This window comes from Cydia strobilella, chromosome Z, assembly GCF_947568885.1.
Source record: "Cydia strobilella chromosome Z, ilCydStro3.1, whole genome shotgun sequence".
Lineage (NCBI taxonomy): Eukaryota > Metazoa > Arthropoda > Insecta > Lepidoptera > Tortricidae > Cydia > Cydia strobilella.
Genome location: NC_086068.1, coordinates 22,003,523 through 22,020,912, shown reverse-complemented (window position 1 = coordinate 22,020,912; position 17,390 = coordinate 22,003,523). Strand labels below are relative to the sequence as shown.

The 17,390-nt window shown below is 36.7% G+C and overlaps 1 protein-coding gene and 1 long non-coding RNA gene across 8 annotated transcripts in view; one reads left to right on the top strand and one right to left on the bottom strand.

The window, feature by feature from the left end:
* LOC134754192 (protein AF-10) overlaps positions 1–17,390 on the top strand; it is a 168,543-nt gene that overhangs the window by 24,290 nt on the left and 126,863 nt on the right. For 6 of the 7 annotated variants that reach the window (XM_063690330.1, XM_063690335.1, XM_063690333.1 and 3 more), the window contains exons 6-10: positions 54–175; positions 1,309–1,464; positions 3,891–3,972; positions 10,883–11,011; positions 11,720–11,870. In XM_063690330.1, coding sequence (XP_063546400.1) covers positions 54–175; positions 1,309–1,464; positions 3,891–3,972; positions 10,883–11,011; positions 11,720–11,870 — 640 coding nt within the window. The remainder of the gene's footprint in view (positions 1–53; positions 176–1,308; positions 1,465–3,890; positions 3,973–10,882; positions 11,012–11,719; positions 11,871–17,390) is intronic. The other variant, XM_063690334.1, reaches the window with a different exon arrangement.
* The window catches only part of LOC134754500 (uncharacterized), a 92,458-nt gene that overhangs the window by 5,411 nt on the left and 69,657 nt on the right, over positions 1–17,390 (bottom strand). The gene's annotated exons all lie outside the window — the stretch shown is intronic.

Genomic DNA, 17,390 nt, shown 5'->3' with positions numbered 1-17,390 from the left:
TGTTCCTTTTAATTCTGAAGGCACTTAATTTCAAAACAAGGTGTATTTGGTAGGGTGCAAACAGCAGTTCCACGTGACTTGCGCTCAGAGCCTGGGCCTGCTCTGCGAGGAGGCCGGCAACTACCTGGACAACGTCAAATATTGTGGCTACTGCCAACACCATTACAGTAAGCTGGTAAGTATTCAGTAACCGTTTTAACCGTGTTGCTGTGTACAGTCGACAGCATTACATATATTTAGCTATTTCTGCTGCTGGCTATACTTTCCCGAACTTGGCCTATATATATGATGCTGGCAATTCATATTGCCTTATTTTCCTAAATACCTATTCGTAATGAACCAATTTTTTACAAGCAGATACTTCTGCGAGCGATACTACAAATTTTAAATTAAAGGAAAATAATGAACAATTTACGCTTCCGGCAGGACTTGAACCCGCAACCTTGCTTGCTTGTTAAAAAATTGGTTTTGGTATGGGTTAGCACATTGTTACCTACTAGTGATTTCTCAATACAACTTGAAACTCCGGTGCCGTTAAAAGATAATCGTCTTTCGCTAGATGTCGCTTTACGCCACCCCAAAAGGCGTGTATACACGTTTATACGTGGGAAGGAATGGAAAAATTTGCGAGGTTCTGGTAGGCTTCCGTAACTCAATTGCTTAGAGCAATGCACGGATTGCAGAATTTGCGGATTCAAGTCCTGCTGGAAGCGTAATTTTTTCCAGTTTTTCCTTTAATATAAAATTTATTCGTATTGATTCTCATCTTCCATATAAAAGCAAAAAATATTTAGAAATGCCAGGTCGTGTTTGCGTAAATAAGGCGAAATGAATTACTAAAAGAGAGGAGTTGAATAAAATATTTCTGATTCAACGTTTTCACTACTCGAATGTAAAATGTAAATAATATGTATATTACAAGAACTTGAAGACTTACATGTAGACACATATTGTAAATCACATAACCGGCAACCGCACAGTTCGTTTCTCAATTATGATGTCACCATCATCGCAAAGCTACAAGTTTGTACTAATACAACGGGAAACCAGATTATAAACGAAAAACTAGACCGCCTAACCAAACTCAACTAGCCAATAGACTACGCTCTTCATATCAATTTTAAGCGACTATTTATCCTGTATACGATGCTTGGACACGCACTACGTTATTACCACTAGTAGTACCGTATTAGTAGCGAGTAGCGTAAAACCTGGTGTTGAGGTACGATCCGATCATACAAGTCCGCGCGCAAGTTAGACTACATTTTCATTCGGGATAAGTTAGAACCGAAATGGTTGACTGTGCAGAAAAAGGGCGGAAACGTGAAGACCATCCCACCGTACAAGCCAGTGTCGCATGACAGCCCGTCCAGTGACTCCAGCTGTGAGAAGGAGGGCGACGGCGACGCGTCGCCCATGGCTAGCGGGAGCGGGACCCCTACACATGCTGCTAAGCCCAAGGGGGTATGTGTATAATATATACTCGTAGCCTTCATAATCATTCATACATCTCAACTCAATTTATATACCCACCTTGGTTACGTCACTCAACAATTAAAATTATATTTTTTCTGCGAATTATATAGGATTCATGATATCCTGGCGATTATAGTTACTTAAATGCCCGTATACGATGTTGTGTCGATTCCGCTCAACCTTTATACTACCTCAAGTATATCAAGATTTAGGCTAAATTCATGTATAGAATGTCATTTTAAATGCGGATGAAATAAATGATCTCTTATCGAAATAGATGTCATAGGTATACCAAAGAAAAAGTGACCAAGCCCTCCAGGTCTCTCGTGGCGCAGGCCGGATCTGAAATAGAATTTATATACTAATGTGACGTTAAAAAATAAACACACATCTTGTTTACTGCATTTATCCATAGGGTAAAAACGGTACCCTATTACTAAGACTCCGCTGTCCGTCTGTCTGTCACCACACCAGGCTCTATCTCATGAACCGTGATTTTGAGACAGTTGAATTTTTCACAGATGATGTATTTCTGTTGTCGCTATAACCACAAATACTAAAAAGTACGGAACCCTCGGTGGGCGAGTCCGACTCGCACTTGTCCGTTTTCACATACCCAAGGCAAAATAGCGCTATTTGTGAAATGCTATAAAATTTTACATTATTCAGTTTATATTGATTGTCCTACGATTGGAACATCCAGAAATACCTATACTACAGGGTGGGCCAGTGATAAATGCATTAAAAAAAAAAAAATCAATTTTGCTGTTTTTAAATAAAAATTATAATTACAATTTGGGATAAAGAAATAAATTTTACGTTTTCAAAATTAAATCATCAAGGTGTCGTCCGTAGCGGTTGCGGATTTTGAAGGACTTAACAAGACTTCACGAATCGTATGGTTACAACAACAACACATGGTTACAGCAAGACGGGGCCACCTGCCATACAAGTAACGTGACCCTGGAAGTTTTGCGTGAAATGTTTCCTCAAAAATTGATATCGAGGCGAGGTGACATTGCTTGGCCTCCCAGGAGCCCTGACTTAACTTCGGCAGACTTCTTTTTGTGGGGTTACTTGAAGAGTAAAGTGTACTCCAATAATCCGACAACCACAGCAGAATTAAAGGAGAATATTCGTCAAGAAATCCAATCAATATCTCCGCAACTTCTAACGAAAGTCTTTAAAAATTTACAAGCAAGACTGGAAGAGTGCCGCAACCGCTACGGACGACATCTTGATGATTTAATTTTTAAAACGTAAAATTTATTTCTTTATCCCAAATTCTAATTATAATTTTTATTTAAAAACAAAAATTGATTATGTATTAAAAAAAAATTAAATGCATTTATTACTGGCCCACCCTGTATAATACATTTTTTAAAACCTTTTATTGCTTTCTTCATCAAACTATTGTAAATATTACACTATTATTGCCTTGAGGTTAGGTGGCCGACTCTCAAACGCGCACGGTCCGTGTTACTCAAGCTAAACCTGCGTGAAATACCTATATACCATGCTTTATGAGCAAGTGTGATGAAAACATATAACAACCTTAGGTAAATACATGAAACAACCAAATGCCAAAAAAATACTCCCTAGGGAATAACATGGGATATTACTCTCGCTAAACCTGCTTGAAATACCACGCTTACAAATGAAAATACTAACTTAAAATTGCAAAATGTGCGTTTTTTTAATAATAGGACATTTGTCATAAAATTGGAGCATTTTAATGATTTCGGTGTCCACTACGATTTATGATATTTTTACTCAATATCACGAGCACTTTCGGTTCTAATAGAAAATAGATGTCTGAAGTCTTTTCTTCTGCTTCGTTACAATATTTTACTACTTTCATCTTACATGAAGGTAACGTAACGGACTGCACAACAGTATAAATAACAACATTAAATTGGCATAGGACATTGCAATCGATATCGATCAGTGATTTCCGATCTCAAATCGTATATGGACTCTTAAGTAAGTTTTCTAATACCGTTAGATTGGACTAGATATATAAATATTTGTATATCTTATCCCAGTTTTAAATGCATAGTAGGTGACCGTTCAGCCCGCACGTGGTCGGGTTACGTTACTCGACACGGGATATATATACATGTATATAAAAGCACTTGGTTTGATTTGCTAAGGCAAGCTTTTCGTGGTAATCTTCTTTCTTTAAAGCACATTGGTTTTCACTGTAAAGTCTACAACACCTTGCTTTGGTCGTTGGTAAACAAGTTAAATTTATTCCAAATCTAAATTTAAATAGCGTTGTGTTAATTGCGATGATAATGATATTATTCAAATGAAAATTCCAGTAACCTTATGTAGTTTACAATACCTACATAAGTTATTTATTATTTTCCCTGTGATGTGACCTACAGTAATGCTGTCGCTTATTTTTTTAGCCTGGTCGAAAATCAGGTGGTGTCTCGGGAAAGAACACTCCTAATTCATCGAAGACTCCCACAAACACTCCACAGCCTACAGGTAAGTCTTTAGATTTATGAACATCTTTAAGACCTGCAACTGTAATCAAAGCCTACAATTGTGTTTTTGTATTATAGAAGAAAGGAGAAGGTATAGTAGATTGTTAACAAAGCGATAAAGGACACACATTCCTATTGAGGTAGTTTGGCGCTCGAACGCAGTGAGAGTGCCACTAGTCCGAGACTGAAATGGTGCCTTTCACCCGAGTTAAACACTATTTTTCATTTCGAATACGAGGAAAGTAAAATACATGTGTCTTAAAAAAACCGGCCAAGTGCGAGTCGGACTCGCGCACCGTTTGTTCCGTACTTTTTATTATTTGTTGTTATAGCGGCATCAGAAGTACATCATCTGTGAAAATTTCAACTGTCTAGCTATCACGGTTCATGAGATACAGCCTGGTGACAGACAGAGAGACGGACAGCGGAGTCTTAGTAATAGGGTCCCGTTTTTACCCTTTGGGTACGGAACCCTAAAAATGATGCGTGTAGGCTCATTTAGAAGACAAGAAGTGTACTAGGTAATTAAGTTCCAATAGGTATCTTGTTATCTACATGTTCTTTAATTTTTAAAGAACTTCAAATATATTACGAAAAAACCAGCCAATTGCGAATCGGACTCGCGCACGAAGGGTTCCGTACCATTATGGAAAAAAACAGCAAAAAATCACGTTTGTTGTATGGGAGCCCCATTTAAATATTTATATTATTCTGTTTTTCGTATTTGTTGTTATAGCGGCAATAGAAATACATCATCTGTGAAAATTTCAATTGTCTAGCTATCACGGTTCAAGAGATACAGCCTGGTAGTCATACTTGTTATGAACAAAATGCTGCACTTCATGATAAAAGCAAGCCGCTTTGCACAGTGATAGTAGGGACCAAACTGAGCGATTTGACCCGCAGCAGCGGCAGTTTCACCCCTTAGGAACAGAGATGGCGCCACTTCTTTAAAAAATATTTCAAAAAATTCTACAAGCTAAACCAATGAACCGATTTAAATGTTTAATATCTCAAATGAAAGCGCATTATATACATTACGTTTAAAAAAATACTCAAAAAATATATACTCAATACTTTTGATAAAAACGGGAATTTTAAGTTTGTTTTTTTACTCGATTGATAGTTTTTACTTGATTTCTCAAAAAAATTGTATGGAATATGAATAGTTTTATGCATGTATATATTACTGAATAAATAAAAAGTATTATAAAAAAAACCCGACACCGATATCTCTCATACTTCTCGAAATATGAAAGTTTGAATGTGAGTGTAAATATCTTCAAGATATATTCCAAATAATTCTACAAACTTAACTATTTGACCGATTTCAATATTTAATATCTCAAATAAAAGCTCATTATATACATTACTTATAGAAAAATACTCATAAAACATATACTGAACCCTTTTGGCAAAAAACGGCATCTTAAGTTTTTTTTCTTACTCGATTGATAGTTTTTACTTGATTTCTTAACAAAAATATTATGGAACATGAATAGTTTAATAAATATATATATAGTACTGAGTATATAAAAGTATTACAAAAAAACCCGACACCGATACCTTTCATTCTTCACGAAATATTTAAGTTCAATTATGCACGTTCTTACAAATAAATTCTTTAAAAGAAATCTTCAACCGCAGTAAGTGCACTGATTTTAATATGAAATGTGTCATATGAAAAGAAATCACCCAATTTATTTTAATAAATAAAATAATAATAAATAAAACTAAATAAAGTTTTTTCCTGGTGCTGAATTACAAAAAAATATAACAAATCTAAAATTAGAAATTATTTTTATTTAAAGTGACTACATTTGTAAACAAAAAACTTAAATGTCCTCTTCGGGTTCACCGGTAAATGTAGAACTGAAAATAAAGTCGTTTTGAGAAGTACTCGTACCATTTCAATACTACAAAATCACCGATCATACATGAACTGGTTGCTGTAGATTACTGTTGGATAATTTTTGTGCCTGTAGATTTACTGTTGAATTATTTTTGGCCTAGTTGATTACCATTAAACCTATAATTTTGTGCCAGACCTATAATCAGTGGTCAGCATGCAAAATAACTCTGGATTGAAAATTACATTCACTTACTTTTGATTTGTACAGGCACCTTTGCATGATTTACACTGGGCTGTGCATGGTAAGCTGACGCGATGACACTCACAACGCATAGCTTCCCAGCCAGATTTGCAGCCACAATGGTCCAAGAGGCTTAATTGCGACCAAATCGCTGTAACTGCCGACCGTTCCGGAGTCCAACACTCTTTTTCCTCAGTCCATCCCCAAGAAGATGGACATGGTATGGAAACATCTGGTTTCATAGCGTTTCCCCATATATGGCCCGCTTGGTAAGCCGCTCGAAGTGCATGTTTATAGAGAGCAGCTGATGTAGGTGGCAGGCTTGTCACAAGCTTGTTTTTTGAAGCAAACAAATATTTGTGAACTTCATTTACGTTTATGTGTTCCGTTTGGCCAAACAATAACATAGACATAACATAGATTTCTAGGGTTACTTTATACTAAAATTAAAATATGTAGTTACACACCTGACAACTGACAAAATCAAAAACTTAAAAGTTGACATACTCCTATTTTCCCGTCTTTTTATAGTGGCCAGAGAAAGGCAGCTTGATCTGAACAAATTCTTCCAGCACGAAAACCAAATTTGTCCACCTTCGTTGTCAGTCAATGGAGGGCGTCGTTCAGGGAACAAATCTGATTTGGCCGAGAAATTAGAACCTGCCAACCCTGCCACCTACATCAGCTGCTCTTTATAAACATGCACTTCGAGCAGCTTACCAAGAGGGCCATATATGGGGAAACGCTGTGAAACGAGAAGTTTCCATACCATGTACATCTTTTTGGGGATGGACTGAGGAAAAAGCGAGTTGGACTCCGGAATGGTCGGCAGTTACAGCGATTTGGTCTCAATTAAGCCTCTTGGACCATTGTGGCTGCAAATCTGGCTGCGAAACTATGCATTGTGGGTGTCGTCGCGTCAGCTGGCCATGCACAGCCCAGAGTAAATCATGCAAATGTGGCTGTACAAATCAAAAGTAAGTTAATGTAATTTTCAATCCAGGGTTATTTTGCATGCTGACCACTAATTATAGGTCTGGCACAAAATTGTAGGTTTAATGGTTATCAACTAGGCACAAAAATAATTCAACAGTAATCGACAGCAACCAGTTCATGTATGATCAGTAATTTTGTAGTATTGGAATGGTATGAGTACTTAACAAAACGACTTTTCTTTTTCAGTTTTACATCTACCGGTGAACCATATAATTTGACATCACCTAATAATAATTAGTTGCCCGTTTATTTTTGTATTTAATACACTGACTGATTCAATTCGGCTTATATGTATAGAAACTACTAAATTGACCTACTTTTATATTATACACATAGATTTAAGATTACATTCTAAGTATGCATGTAATATTGCTATGCCCCCACGGGGTCCATGTGGAACTACCAAGAATTTGTAATACCTATAAAACCATGGTTGCAATAAATAAATATGAAATATGAAATATGAACTATGAACCCGAAGAGGACATTTAAGTTTTTTGTTTACAAATGTAGTCACTTTAAATAAAAATAATTCCTAATTTTAGATTTGTTATATTTTTTTGTAATTCACCACCAGGAAAAAACTTTATTCAGTTTTTATTTATAAATTTTAATTTATTAAAATAAATTGGGTGATATCTTTTCATATGACACATGTCATATTAAAATCAGTGCACTTACTGCGATTGAAGATTTCTTTTAAAGGATTTATTTGTAAGAACGTGCATAATTGAACTTAAATATTTCGTGAAGAATGAAAGGTATCGGTGTCGGGTTTTTTTGTAATACTTTTATATACTCAGTACTATATATATATTTATTAAACTATTCATGTTCCATAATATTTTTGTTAAGAAATCAAGTAAAAACTATCAATCGAGTAAGAAAAAAAACTTAAGATGCCGTTTTTTGCCAAAAGGGTTCAGTATATGTTTTATGAGTATTTTTCTATAAGTAATGTATATAATGAGCTTTTATTTGAGATATTAAATATTGAAATCGGTCAAATAGTTAAGTTTGTAGAATTTTTTGAAATATATTTTGAAGAAATTTATACTCACATTAAAACTTTTATATTTTGTGAAGTATGAGAGGTATCGGTGTCGGTCTTTTTTTATAATACTTGTTATTTATTCAGTAATATATACATGCATTAAGTTATTCATGTTCCATACATTTTTTTTGAGAAACCAAGTAAAAACTATCAATCGAGTAAAAAAAAAAACTTAAGATGCCGTTTTTTATCGAAAATAATCAGTATATATTTTTTGAGTATTTTTTTAAAAGTAATGTATATAATGAGCTTTCATTTGAGATATTAAACATTTAAATCGGTTCATTGGTTTAGCTTGTAGAATTTTTTGATTTTTTTTTTAAAGAAGTGGCGCCATCTCTGTTCCTAAGGGGTGAAACTTGCGCTGCTGCGGGTCAAATCACTCAGTTTGGTCCCTACTAGCACTGTGCAAAGCGGCTTGCTTTTATCATGAAGTGCAGCATCCGGGCAAAAAATGGCCATAACAAGTATGACTATGGTGACAGACGGACAGCGGAGTCTTAGTAATAGGGTCCCGTTTTTACCCTTTGGGTACGGAACCCTAAAAACATGACTAAATATAAACTTACATAGTACTTTTCATTTTACGGTTTAGACTCACTTGTTTTAGTCACTCGCGCGACATGTTTCGGAGAGCCTAGGTCTCCTTTCTCAAGCACTAATAGTGCAAGCAGCGTTCACGACGACCGTGTATTGCGTACTGCGTACTGCCGCTGCCGCGCGCCGCGTCGCTCGCTTAGAGCGCGCCGAGAAAGCCGGTTGGGGGAGGTCTTGCGCTAACGTTGTAGGCGGGCACAGTGGTGTGTTTTCTAATATTTTATTAGACAAAGTAGTGAAAATGTTGCAGTACCTATGTTATATATTTATACAATACAATACAATACAAATCCTCTTTATTGCACAACCTCAGAAAAAATGATTTATGATGATTTGATGATTTATCATCTACTCACAAAGCTCTTTCATTTGGTACCCCACATTGTATGTTTAAAAGAAAAAAGTAAAAAACTTTGTACTGCCGACTTTATGACGTCACAGCAACTACCCCCACCACTTTCGCGCTTGTCATCTCATATATTTGTGTTCAGGACATCATACTGAATGTACTGATACCAAATAAACCCATGTCCGTGAAGACATGAGCGAAAAGTAACCTAAAGCCTGCTCGGCCACCCTACTATTATAGCGGCAACAAAAATACATCTGTGAAAATTTCAACTGTCTAGCTATCACGGTTCATGAGATACAACCTGGCGACAGACGGACGGACGGACAGCGGAGTCTTAGTAATAGGGTCCCGTTTTTTCCCTCCCTTTGGGTACGGAACCTTAAAAATCCATAACTAAGGTCAATAACAGTTTTCACAGTAGCTTGAAAACAAAACCAACCCGCCGACGTGCCGATGAAGATACCTACTCGTATATAGTTCACCGGCAAATGTAGCGCAAACATCTCATGTTACAATGTGCGATAAAGCAATGTTCTAAGCTTTGTTTCTCGCCCCACATCCACTATCGGTAGCGGGGCCTCATGACGCGCCATACAAATCCGACATCAAGCCATCGTTAATGTGGAAGGCGTTGTAAATGGCATCTGGAAGAGCCAGATTCCATGCGATGACGGAAACCAGCTTTCATCAGCAGCTTTTTGAGTAGGTATATTGTAATTTGTAGTAACATTGAGTCATTTTCCCACAAATGAATAAAATTAATTTTTTGTATCAAGCAGAAACGTCTGCGAACGATGCTACGAGTATTAAGCTTAGAAATAAATTGAAAGTGTAAAAATTCACTGTCTCGGGTGGTAGTGCTTTATTTCTAAGCTTAATACTCTTAATAGCACCGTTTGCAGACGTTTCTCCTTGATACAAAAAATAATTTAGTATGGGATAGCGCATAGTTACTGGTGAATTTCCATGGATTTGTTGGACAGTTTCCATTCTGATTATTTAACTCCCCATTCCATAAATAACGATATTTTTAAATTAAAAGTAGTTTAAGAAGTACTATGTAATCGAATTTAAACTGTTGTGAGACATACTAACATTAAATCATTTTACGGTTTAGACTCACTTGTTCTAGTCACTCGCGCGACATGTTTCGGAGAGCCTAGGTCTCCTTTCTCAAGCACTAATAGTGCAAGCAGCGTTCACGACGACCGTGTATTGCGTACTGCCGTTGCCGCGCGCTAAGGCTTACGTCAGGCCCAGACGTCAAAACTTGCCAAGACAAATGCAATTTTGATTTGTCAAAACAAAGATTCAAATTAGAACGGAACAGGAGACCTTTTTATAGGTCTCTGGGCTAAGTACAACGTCCCATACAACAAACGTGAATTTTTTGCCGTTTTTTGCGTAATGGTACGGAGCCCTTCGTGCGCGAGTCCGACTCGCACTTGGCCGGTTTTTTATTCCCATTGCGAAGAATAATATTTCAAAAATTTTATATTTCACCGAACACTATATAACCATTACTTATTTTATTTATAGTGGTTTTGTTGTTTTTAGTCGTAAAGGTTGGTTTTGTTTAGATGGATGATAATTGATGCTACTAACAATTGTTCTTACTAACAATTGATTGCGCTAAAACTAAAACTACACTTCCTTGCTGGCGGTGATGGTTTGTTGCCATCAATCTGTAAAATATAAGTTTGGAGAGTACTGTGCAAAAAACTTAGTCCACCATAAAAACTTGCACTACCTACTGATGATAGTTTTGACTGACAGTTGTTTGTCATAAACAAAAGCTAATTAAACGTGTATGTGGCAGACAAGAAGAAGCCATCGCCGTCGCGCCGCGGGTCTTCGGCGACGGAAGGCGGCTCGGGCAGCAAGGCCACCACGCCGGCGCCGTCACCGCAGCATCCGGCCTCCGACGCTCCCCCTCCCCCTAACAAACGTAACTATTGATCCCTTACACTTAACTGATGTGGATCCTTCAAGTAGCCTAATCGATGATATTATATCCCAGATATAGAGAATTAGAGTGACAGCTATAGGGTGCCATTGGCCTCTTACCCGACAGGGGCTGCAATTTGACCGAGACGCTTGTGCACAAGCCCGGAGGCCCCCGTGCCTCCATTCGATGAATTTGCCACTAACCTCATTTGATAACGTTACCCCCCTGCCCAGATGCTAAAACCACAGTTCGATTGGCCAATCTAGTTACTACACAGTGTGCTAAACCCTAAATCCATTTGCTATTTTAGTACAAAACCAGCCAGGTTAGGCAATCGAACTGTCATTTTAATGTCTGGTGTGTACAAACAGGAGAAGAAGATGTAGAAGGTAGTTTAGTTAGAGCTTTGGGCTTTGAAGTTAAGTGCTGGCTATAGCAAAGCCAAAACAAAAAAATACAATTTTAACAGTGTATATGGGTGAGCATATTTATATATATTGTATATGTATTTCATGTTCTACTGCTCAGCCGAATTTCTAGAATGAGGAGTTATTCAATGCGTTTTATATCCAGGATCCAGGGCCATAAACCACATTCTTCACCTAGTCAGTTTAAAGCGAGTGCAGAAACGCAGGTCGTTTAGCTGAAAGATTTGCGCTCGTTGGCACATTTTTCATGATAAAACTTGCATATTCTACGTTTTTATAGCACCTGGTGGGTCTACTCCCGGCAGCACCCCAAAAGCGAGTCTGCCGGCAACCTCCCCCAGCTCCAAGTCAACGGAAGCGGTCGGGGTGATTAGCTCGGTGGCGTCCGCCACCTCGGTACCTTTGCCAGCTATAACACCAACACCTCCCAGGTACCTTTTTTATTGCAAACTGACTAGCTGTGACCCCTGGTATCATCCGATGGGACGTGACGTCAGCGTCGTAGTTCATTGGTAAAAGCAATAGCTCTTTCATATTCGTATGTGTCGGGGAAAATAGGCCTCTGAAACTAATTCTACCAGTTTACAACGTAAGGATGTATTCGTATGTGTCAGGGAAAACAGGCCTCTAAAACGAATTCCACCAGTTTACAACGTAAGGATGTATTCGTATGTGTCAGGGAAAATAGGCCTCTGAAACGAATTCCACCAGTTTACAACGTAAGGATGTATTCGCTACTCCTGCTACCATCAAATGCAGTCCTTCCTGTTTTAACCTTTTCGACGCCGTGTCAAACACAAAAGCAGTCATCCGGACGCCACGTCACCGAAGTGTTGACTTGAACTGAAATTGAACTTTATGCATATGCATGTAGGTCTATGTTGCTCTGTGGTCTATGACCGATTAAGGTGGTTCGATTTTCATACATAATTCAATCGGCATTAATTAAGTCACTACACACTATTACGACATAAATATTTTTGCATTTATCAACTTTCGAATGTTCGTTTGCGCTAAATTAATAGAAAAACTTTGTTTGATACAGAAATCATGCATAAATCAACGTTATCTTTTCATCAATTTTACGTATGTGTGTGTCAAAAATGTCGTGTACAAATACGTGGCGTGCGACGTTGTCACTCCAGGCACTCTATGAAGTGCCTGGAGTGGCAACGTCGCGCCGTTCCGCCGACAATTATTGACACGAGTTGCAGTGCCGTCATGTTTAGTGCATTTTTTGTTGACACTGACACATGGGGTTATGATTATTGTGACTTGTCACTTCGATTGTGGAATTTGTGGATTGAAAATGATAGCAACGTCTAAATCAAGTTACAAAAATCATCGGTATTCTGGCCCGCGAAAATCCAGGAAAATTAACGCTCAATTGAAGAGAAATTCATGATGGTGAACTGTCGTAAGGTACAGTTTCACTCCTTCATTGTACATTGTAATTTTCTCGTGCCGATCTTTTTAGAAATTAATTCACACTTCTTCCATAATGGCTAATGATAATAAGCAGTGAACAATACCTATATTATGTAATTATTACTGTTTTGGTTGCCGAATAGTCAATGTGTCACTAACTCTAGGTTTTTTAGGTATTGTGTAAAATGAAGAGGCAATCTTGGAAATTAAATGTTTTCCTTCATTAGCCAGTAAAAATAAGGACATCCTCACTGCAATAAAATAAAAACTTTCCTGGGGTTGAAAATGATGGAATTTCGTATATGAATGAAAAACACAATTATTACTACCAGGTAAGTAAGTGATAACTTTATTAGAATCCATATTGTTGCATCATCTTTCTTCTTATAACATTAGAGATTTTGTGCTATCATGATATTATTTTTCTTTCAGGTACAGGGACAACTACGGATAACAAATATGAAAAAATGTTATTTCATTTGTTGTGTGAATCCATCTACCAACAAGACATCCACTGCTGGACATAGGCCTCCCCAGGGATCTCCACAACGACCGGTCTTGCAAGACCGGCCAAAATATCGAGAAATAAATAATATAAACAAACATGATAAATATCCCGTTTCTATAATAGTTATAATTAGAAGGCCATGCAATGTTGTTACTCACTGTACTTGAATCCAAAAGAAATAAAAATATAAACAGTTTTAATTTTATTTTACAATTACTACTTTATTATTAGTACATTACGATACAAGTGCGAAAAGTAGGAAATTGGCAACGAGTGGCGATAAATTGAAACAACAAATCGACACGAGTTGCGAATTACCTTTTCGCACGTGTATTGTACAACGTTTTACAGTACATAATTATGGCCCTTTACATTTTCGACATATGCATTGCATAGCCTTCTAATTATAACTATTATAGAAAACCACGGAGTAGGATGGAGATGGCAAGTGGGCGTTCCCGTCTATCCGACAGTTAGTAGCGACCGACTCACTTTATGCACAGACTATGCTCAGTTGTTGTGTAAACTTCATGCTCGAATGACATTCACGTCGTACGTACGCTCGTCTAACAAAAATTGATAATTAAATTTAAAATGCCGTATTGTGCAGTATTAAGCTGCAGAAATCACAGCGGTTTAAAAAATCTTTCACGTGGAGGTATTTCCTATCACCGGTGGTTATTTATTTAAATATAATCCGATAAATACGAAAAATCTGTTTCTATTGCATTATTTACGAATGTTCGTTAAGTAAATCTATATTTTATCAGTTAGAACTTAGAGTTCACAATCCTTTGTCACTATTCTTTACGTTTATCTGGAATATTCGCTATCCTAAATGTCAAATAACTTCGCTACTCAGATGCTGCGCAATGTCGATATTTATATCGATAAAGTTAAAGTTACGATATTTCAAGTTTGATGTTTGGTAGTTCGGTAATAAATTATTATTTTAGACACGTTTCTAATTATTATTTGGGATAATCAATGTCTTAGTAAATATGGCAGCTCTGGTCATCAAGCACTAAGTTAAGTCGGGGTCATTTCATGGCAACCTTTCAAACCTTCGTATTCCTTTATATAAGTTTTTGTTTTTTACACCTATCATATTTTCATCGTTAATATAATTAGACTAGGTACTTAATGCACTTATGCGTACAATGCATGCAATGTGCCATGAATAAACGTTTTATATTTTCTATTTCTTTATTATTAATTATTGTAGGTTACCACAAGATGCCGATATTAAAAATAAATGGGTCAATGCTACTGGGCAAGAAAATTAGTTTCCGCAAAAATATAGCACCATTTGCTAGGAGCATTTCTTAGAGAAAGATTTCTGGGGATAAAATTGCCATACATCTCATCTAGCGTCCACACGCCTAAAACTTAGTTACTAATTTAGTAATTATTAGTGACATTCGGGCTCACTTAATTAATAAAAAGTGTTCCGTACCACGCAAACTAGCGTGAAATATTGGAATTTTGCCGCCCCCCTTCCTGATTTGATAGGTCACAATCTTACAATCAAATCAAGTGGGATCGATGAGCCAGTTTCATGTATGCTTTCACACCATACAATTAATTTGACAATTTAATCAGGTTGTCCCGTCTAGATTGGCCTTAAATGCAGCTACAAGTAAATATATTGTTAAAGACGAATACTTACCTATGTAAGTAATTGCAGATTTGTGATCACAAAATAACAGCAATACCGAGTTAATAGACCTTTAAAGAACTATGATTTTATCTGTTTGACTTTAAGATATATTTAATGTTCACATTAACAACCTAGTTGGTCAATTAATAAGAAACAAATTTCTAGTTAGATATTTGTTGTACTGTACTACATATTATTTTTCATACAATCACGATTATCACTACCTATATTATAATCATAAATAAAGTATCATCTAAATGTGTATATGTGTATGTGTACATACGGTAATGAAATATCAATACCTAACTGAACACACAAATATCGATAAAACACTCCGATTACACTGTCCCCTCCCTATATCAAATGGAACGATGTTCCAACGGTTAGCTACTCGCCGGCGTGTAGAGATCTCGAAAACACCAGTGTAACGTGACCGTGAGATCCGTAACAAACCATGCGTAATTAGACCTTACTTATACTGGTTTTTTAGCCCTTTTCTCGCCTGTAATAAGTAAGTGATTTTAAAACTATAAAATAACGCCATCTGGTGTTGAGTAGTTGTATTAGGTGAACGTTGAGCGAGCTTTTGTGAGATGAATGAGATAATGAAAGAGTCGTATGTCATATAGCTTTGACATTATAATTTAAACCGTCACTCATGTAGCCTATAGTTGATATTCGTTCGAGAAATGTCCACCGGTAATAACTTTTTGGTATGGAAAGTTGCTACGAATCAGAGCAATTTTGTAAGTGTGTGACGTATTTTAACGTGGCTATGAATGTGTGAGTTTAGCGACACTGGTTTTCATACTAAATAGGAGTCATTTCACATCCACTAGTTTATTAATTCGTGTAGAAAACGGGATATTTATCATGTTTATTTATATTATTTATTTCTCAATATTTTGGCCGGTCTTGCAAGACCGGTCGTTGTGGAGATCCCTGGGGGAGGCCTATGTCCAGCAGTGGATGTCTTGTTGGTGTAGATGGATTCGGACAACAAATGAAATAACATTTTTTCATATTTGTTATCCGTAGTTGTCCCTGTACCTGAAAGAAAAATAATATCATGATAGCACAAAATCTCTAATGTTATAGGAAGAAAGATGATGCAACAATATGGATTCTAATAAAGTTCATGTACTTACCTGGTAGTAATAATTGTGTTTTTCATTCATATACAAAATTCCATCATTTTCAACCCCAGGAAAGTTTCTACTTTATTGCAGTGAGGATGTCCTGATTTTTTCTGGCTAATGAAGGAAAACATTTTATTTCCAAGAATGCCTCTTCATTTTGCACAATACCTAAAAAAAACCTAGAGTTAGTGACACATTGACTATTCGGCAACCAAAACAGTAATAATTACATTATATAGGTATTGTTCACTGCTTATTATCCTACCATTACGGAAGAAGTGAGAATTATTTTCTAAAAAGATCGGCACGAGAAAATTACAATGTACAATGAAGGAGTGAAACTGTACCTTACGAAACTTCACCGTCATGAATTCCGCTTCAATTGAGTCTGAATTTTCCTGGATTTTCGCGGACTAGCGGAGAATACCGATAATTTCTGTAACTCGATTAAGACGTTGCTATCATTTTCAATTTACACAAACAAATTGATAAGTCACAATAAACATGACCCTATGTGTCAGTGTCAACCCTGTCAACAAAAAATGCACTAAACATGACGGCACTGCAAATCCTGCCAGGTCGGCCAGGCAACGTCGCCAACGTCATAGAGCGGCAACGCCGCACGCAACGTATTTGTACACGACATTTGTGACACACACATACGTAAAATTGATGAAAAGATTACGTTGATTTATGTATGATTTCAAACAAAGTTTTTCTATTAATTAAATCTAAATTGCGCTAAATTTAGCGCAAACGAATATTCGAAAGTAGATAAATGAGCAAATATTTGTGTAGTAATAGTGTGTAGTGCCTTAATTAAAGCCGATTGAATTTTTTATGAAAATCGAACCACCTTAATCGGTCTTTGGCGTTGAACCTACGGTTCGTATATTTCGGTCATTGGCGTCCAAAAGGTTAAACGAACATTATCATATGGAGAAAAAAATTCTCAGCTATAGGTATCCTATCCGTATTCTGTAATCGTTGATTTTTTAAAGTACAAAAAACATTCGTTGCATATACAATCCTGGGTGGTATTATTTCATTGGTAGCATTTAAAGTCACATTATCATTAGTATAACATGTCTGCCGCTAACTATAAATTCGTGGATAAAATGAGGGAAAGTGCTGTGTACAGATGTAGTACATAATCCCTTGCCATCGTATTTTCACGGAAACGCACGAGCGTGTTATGCTATTTCAGTCAGTCTCA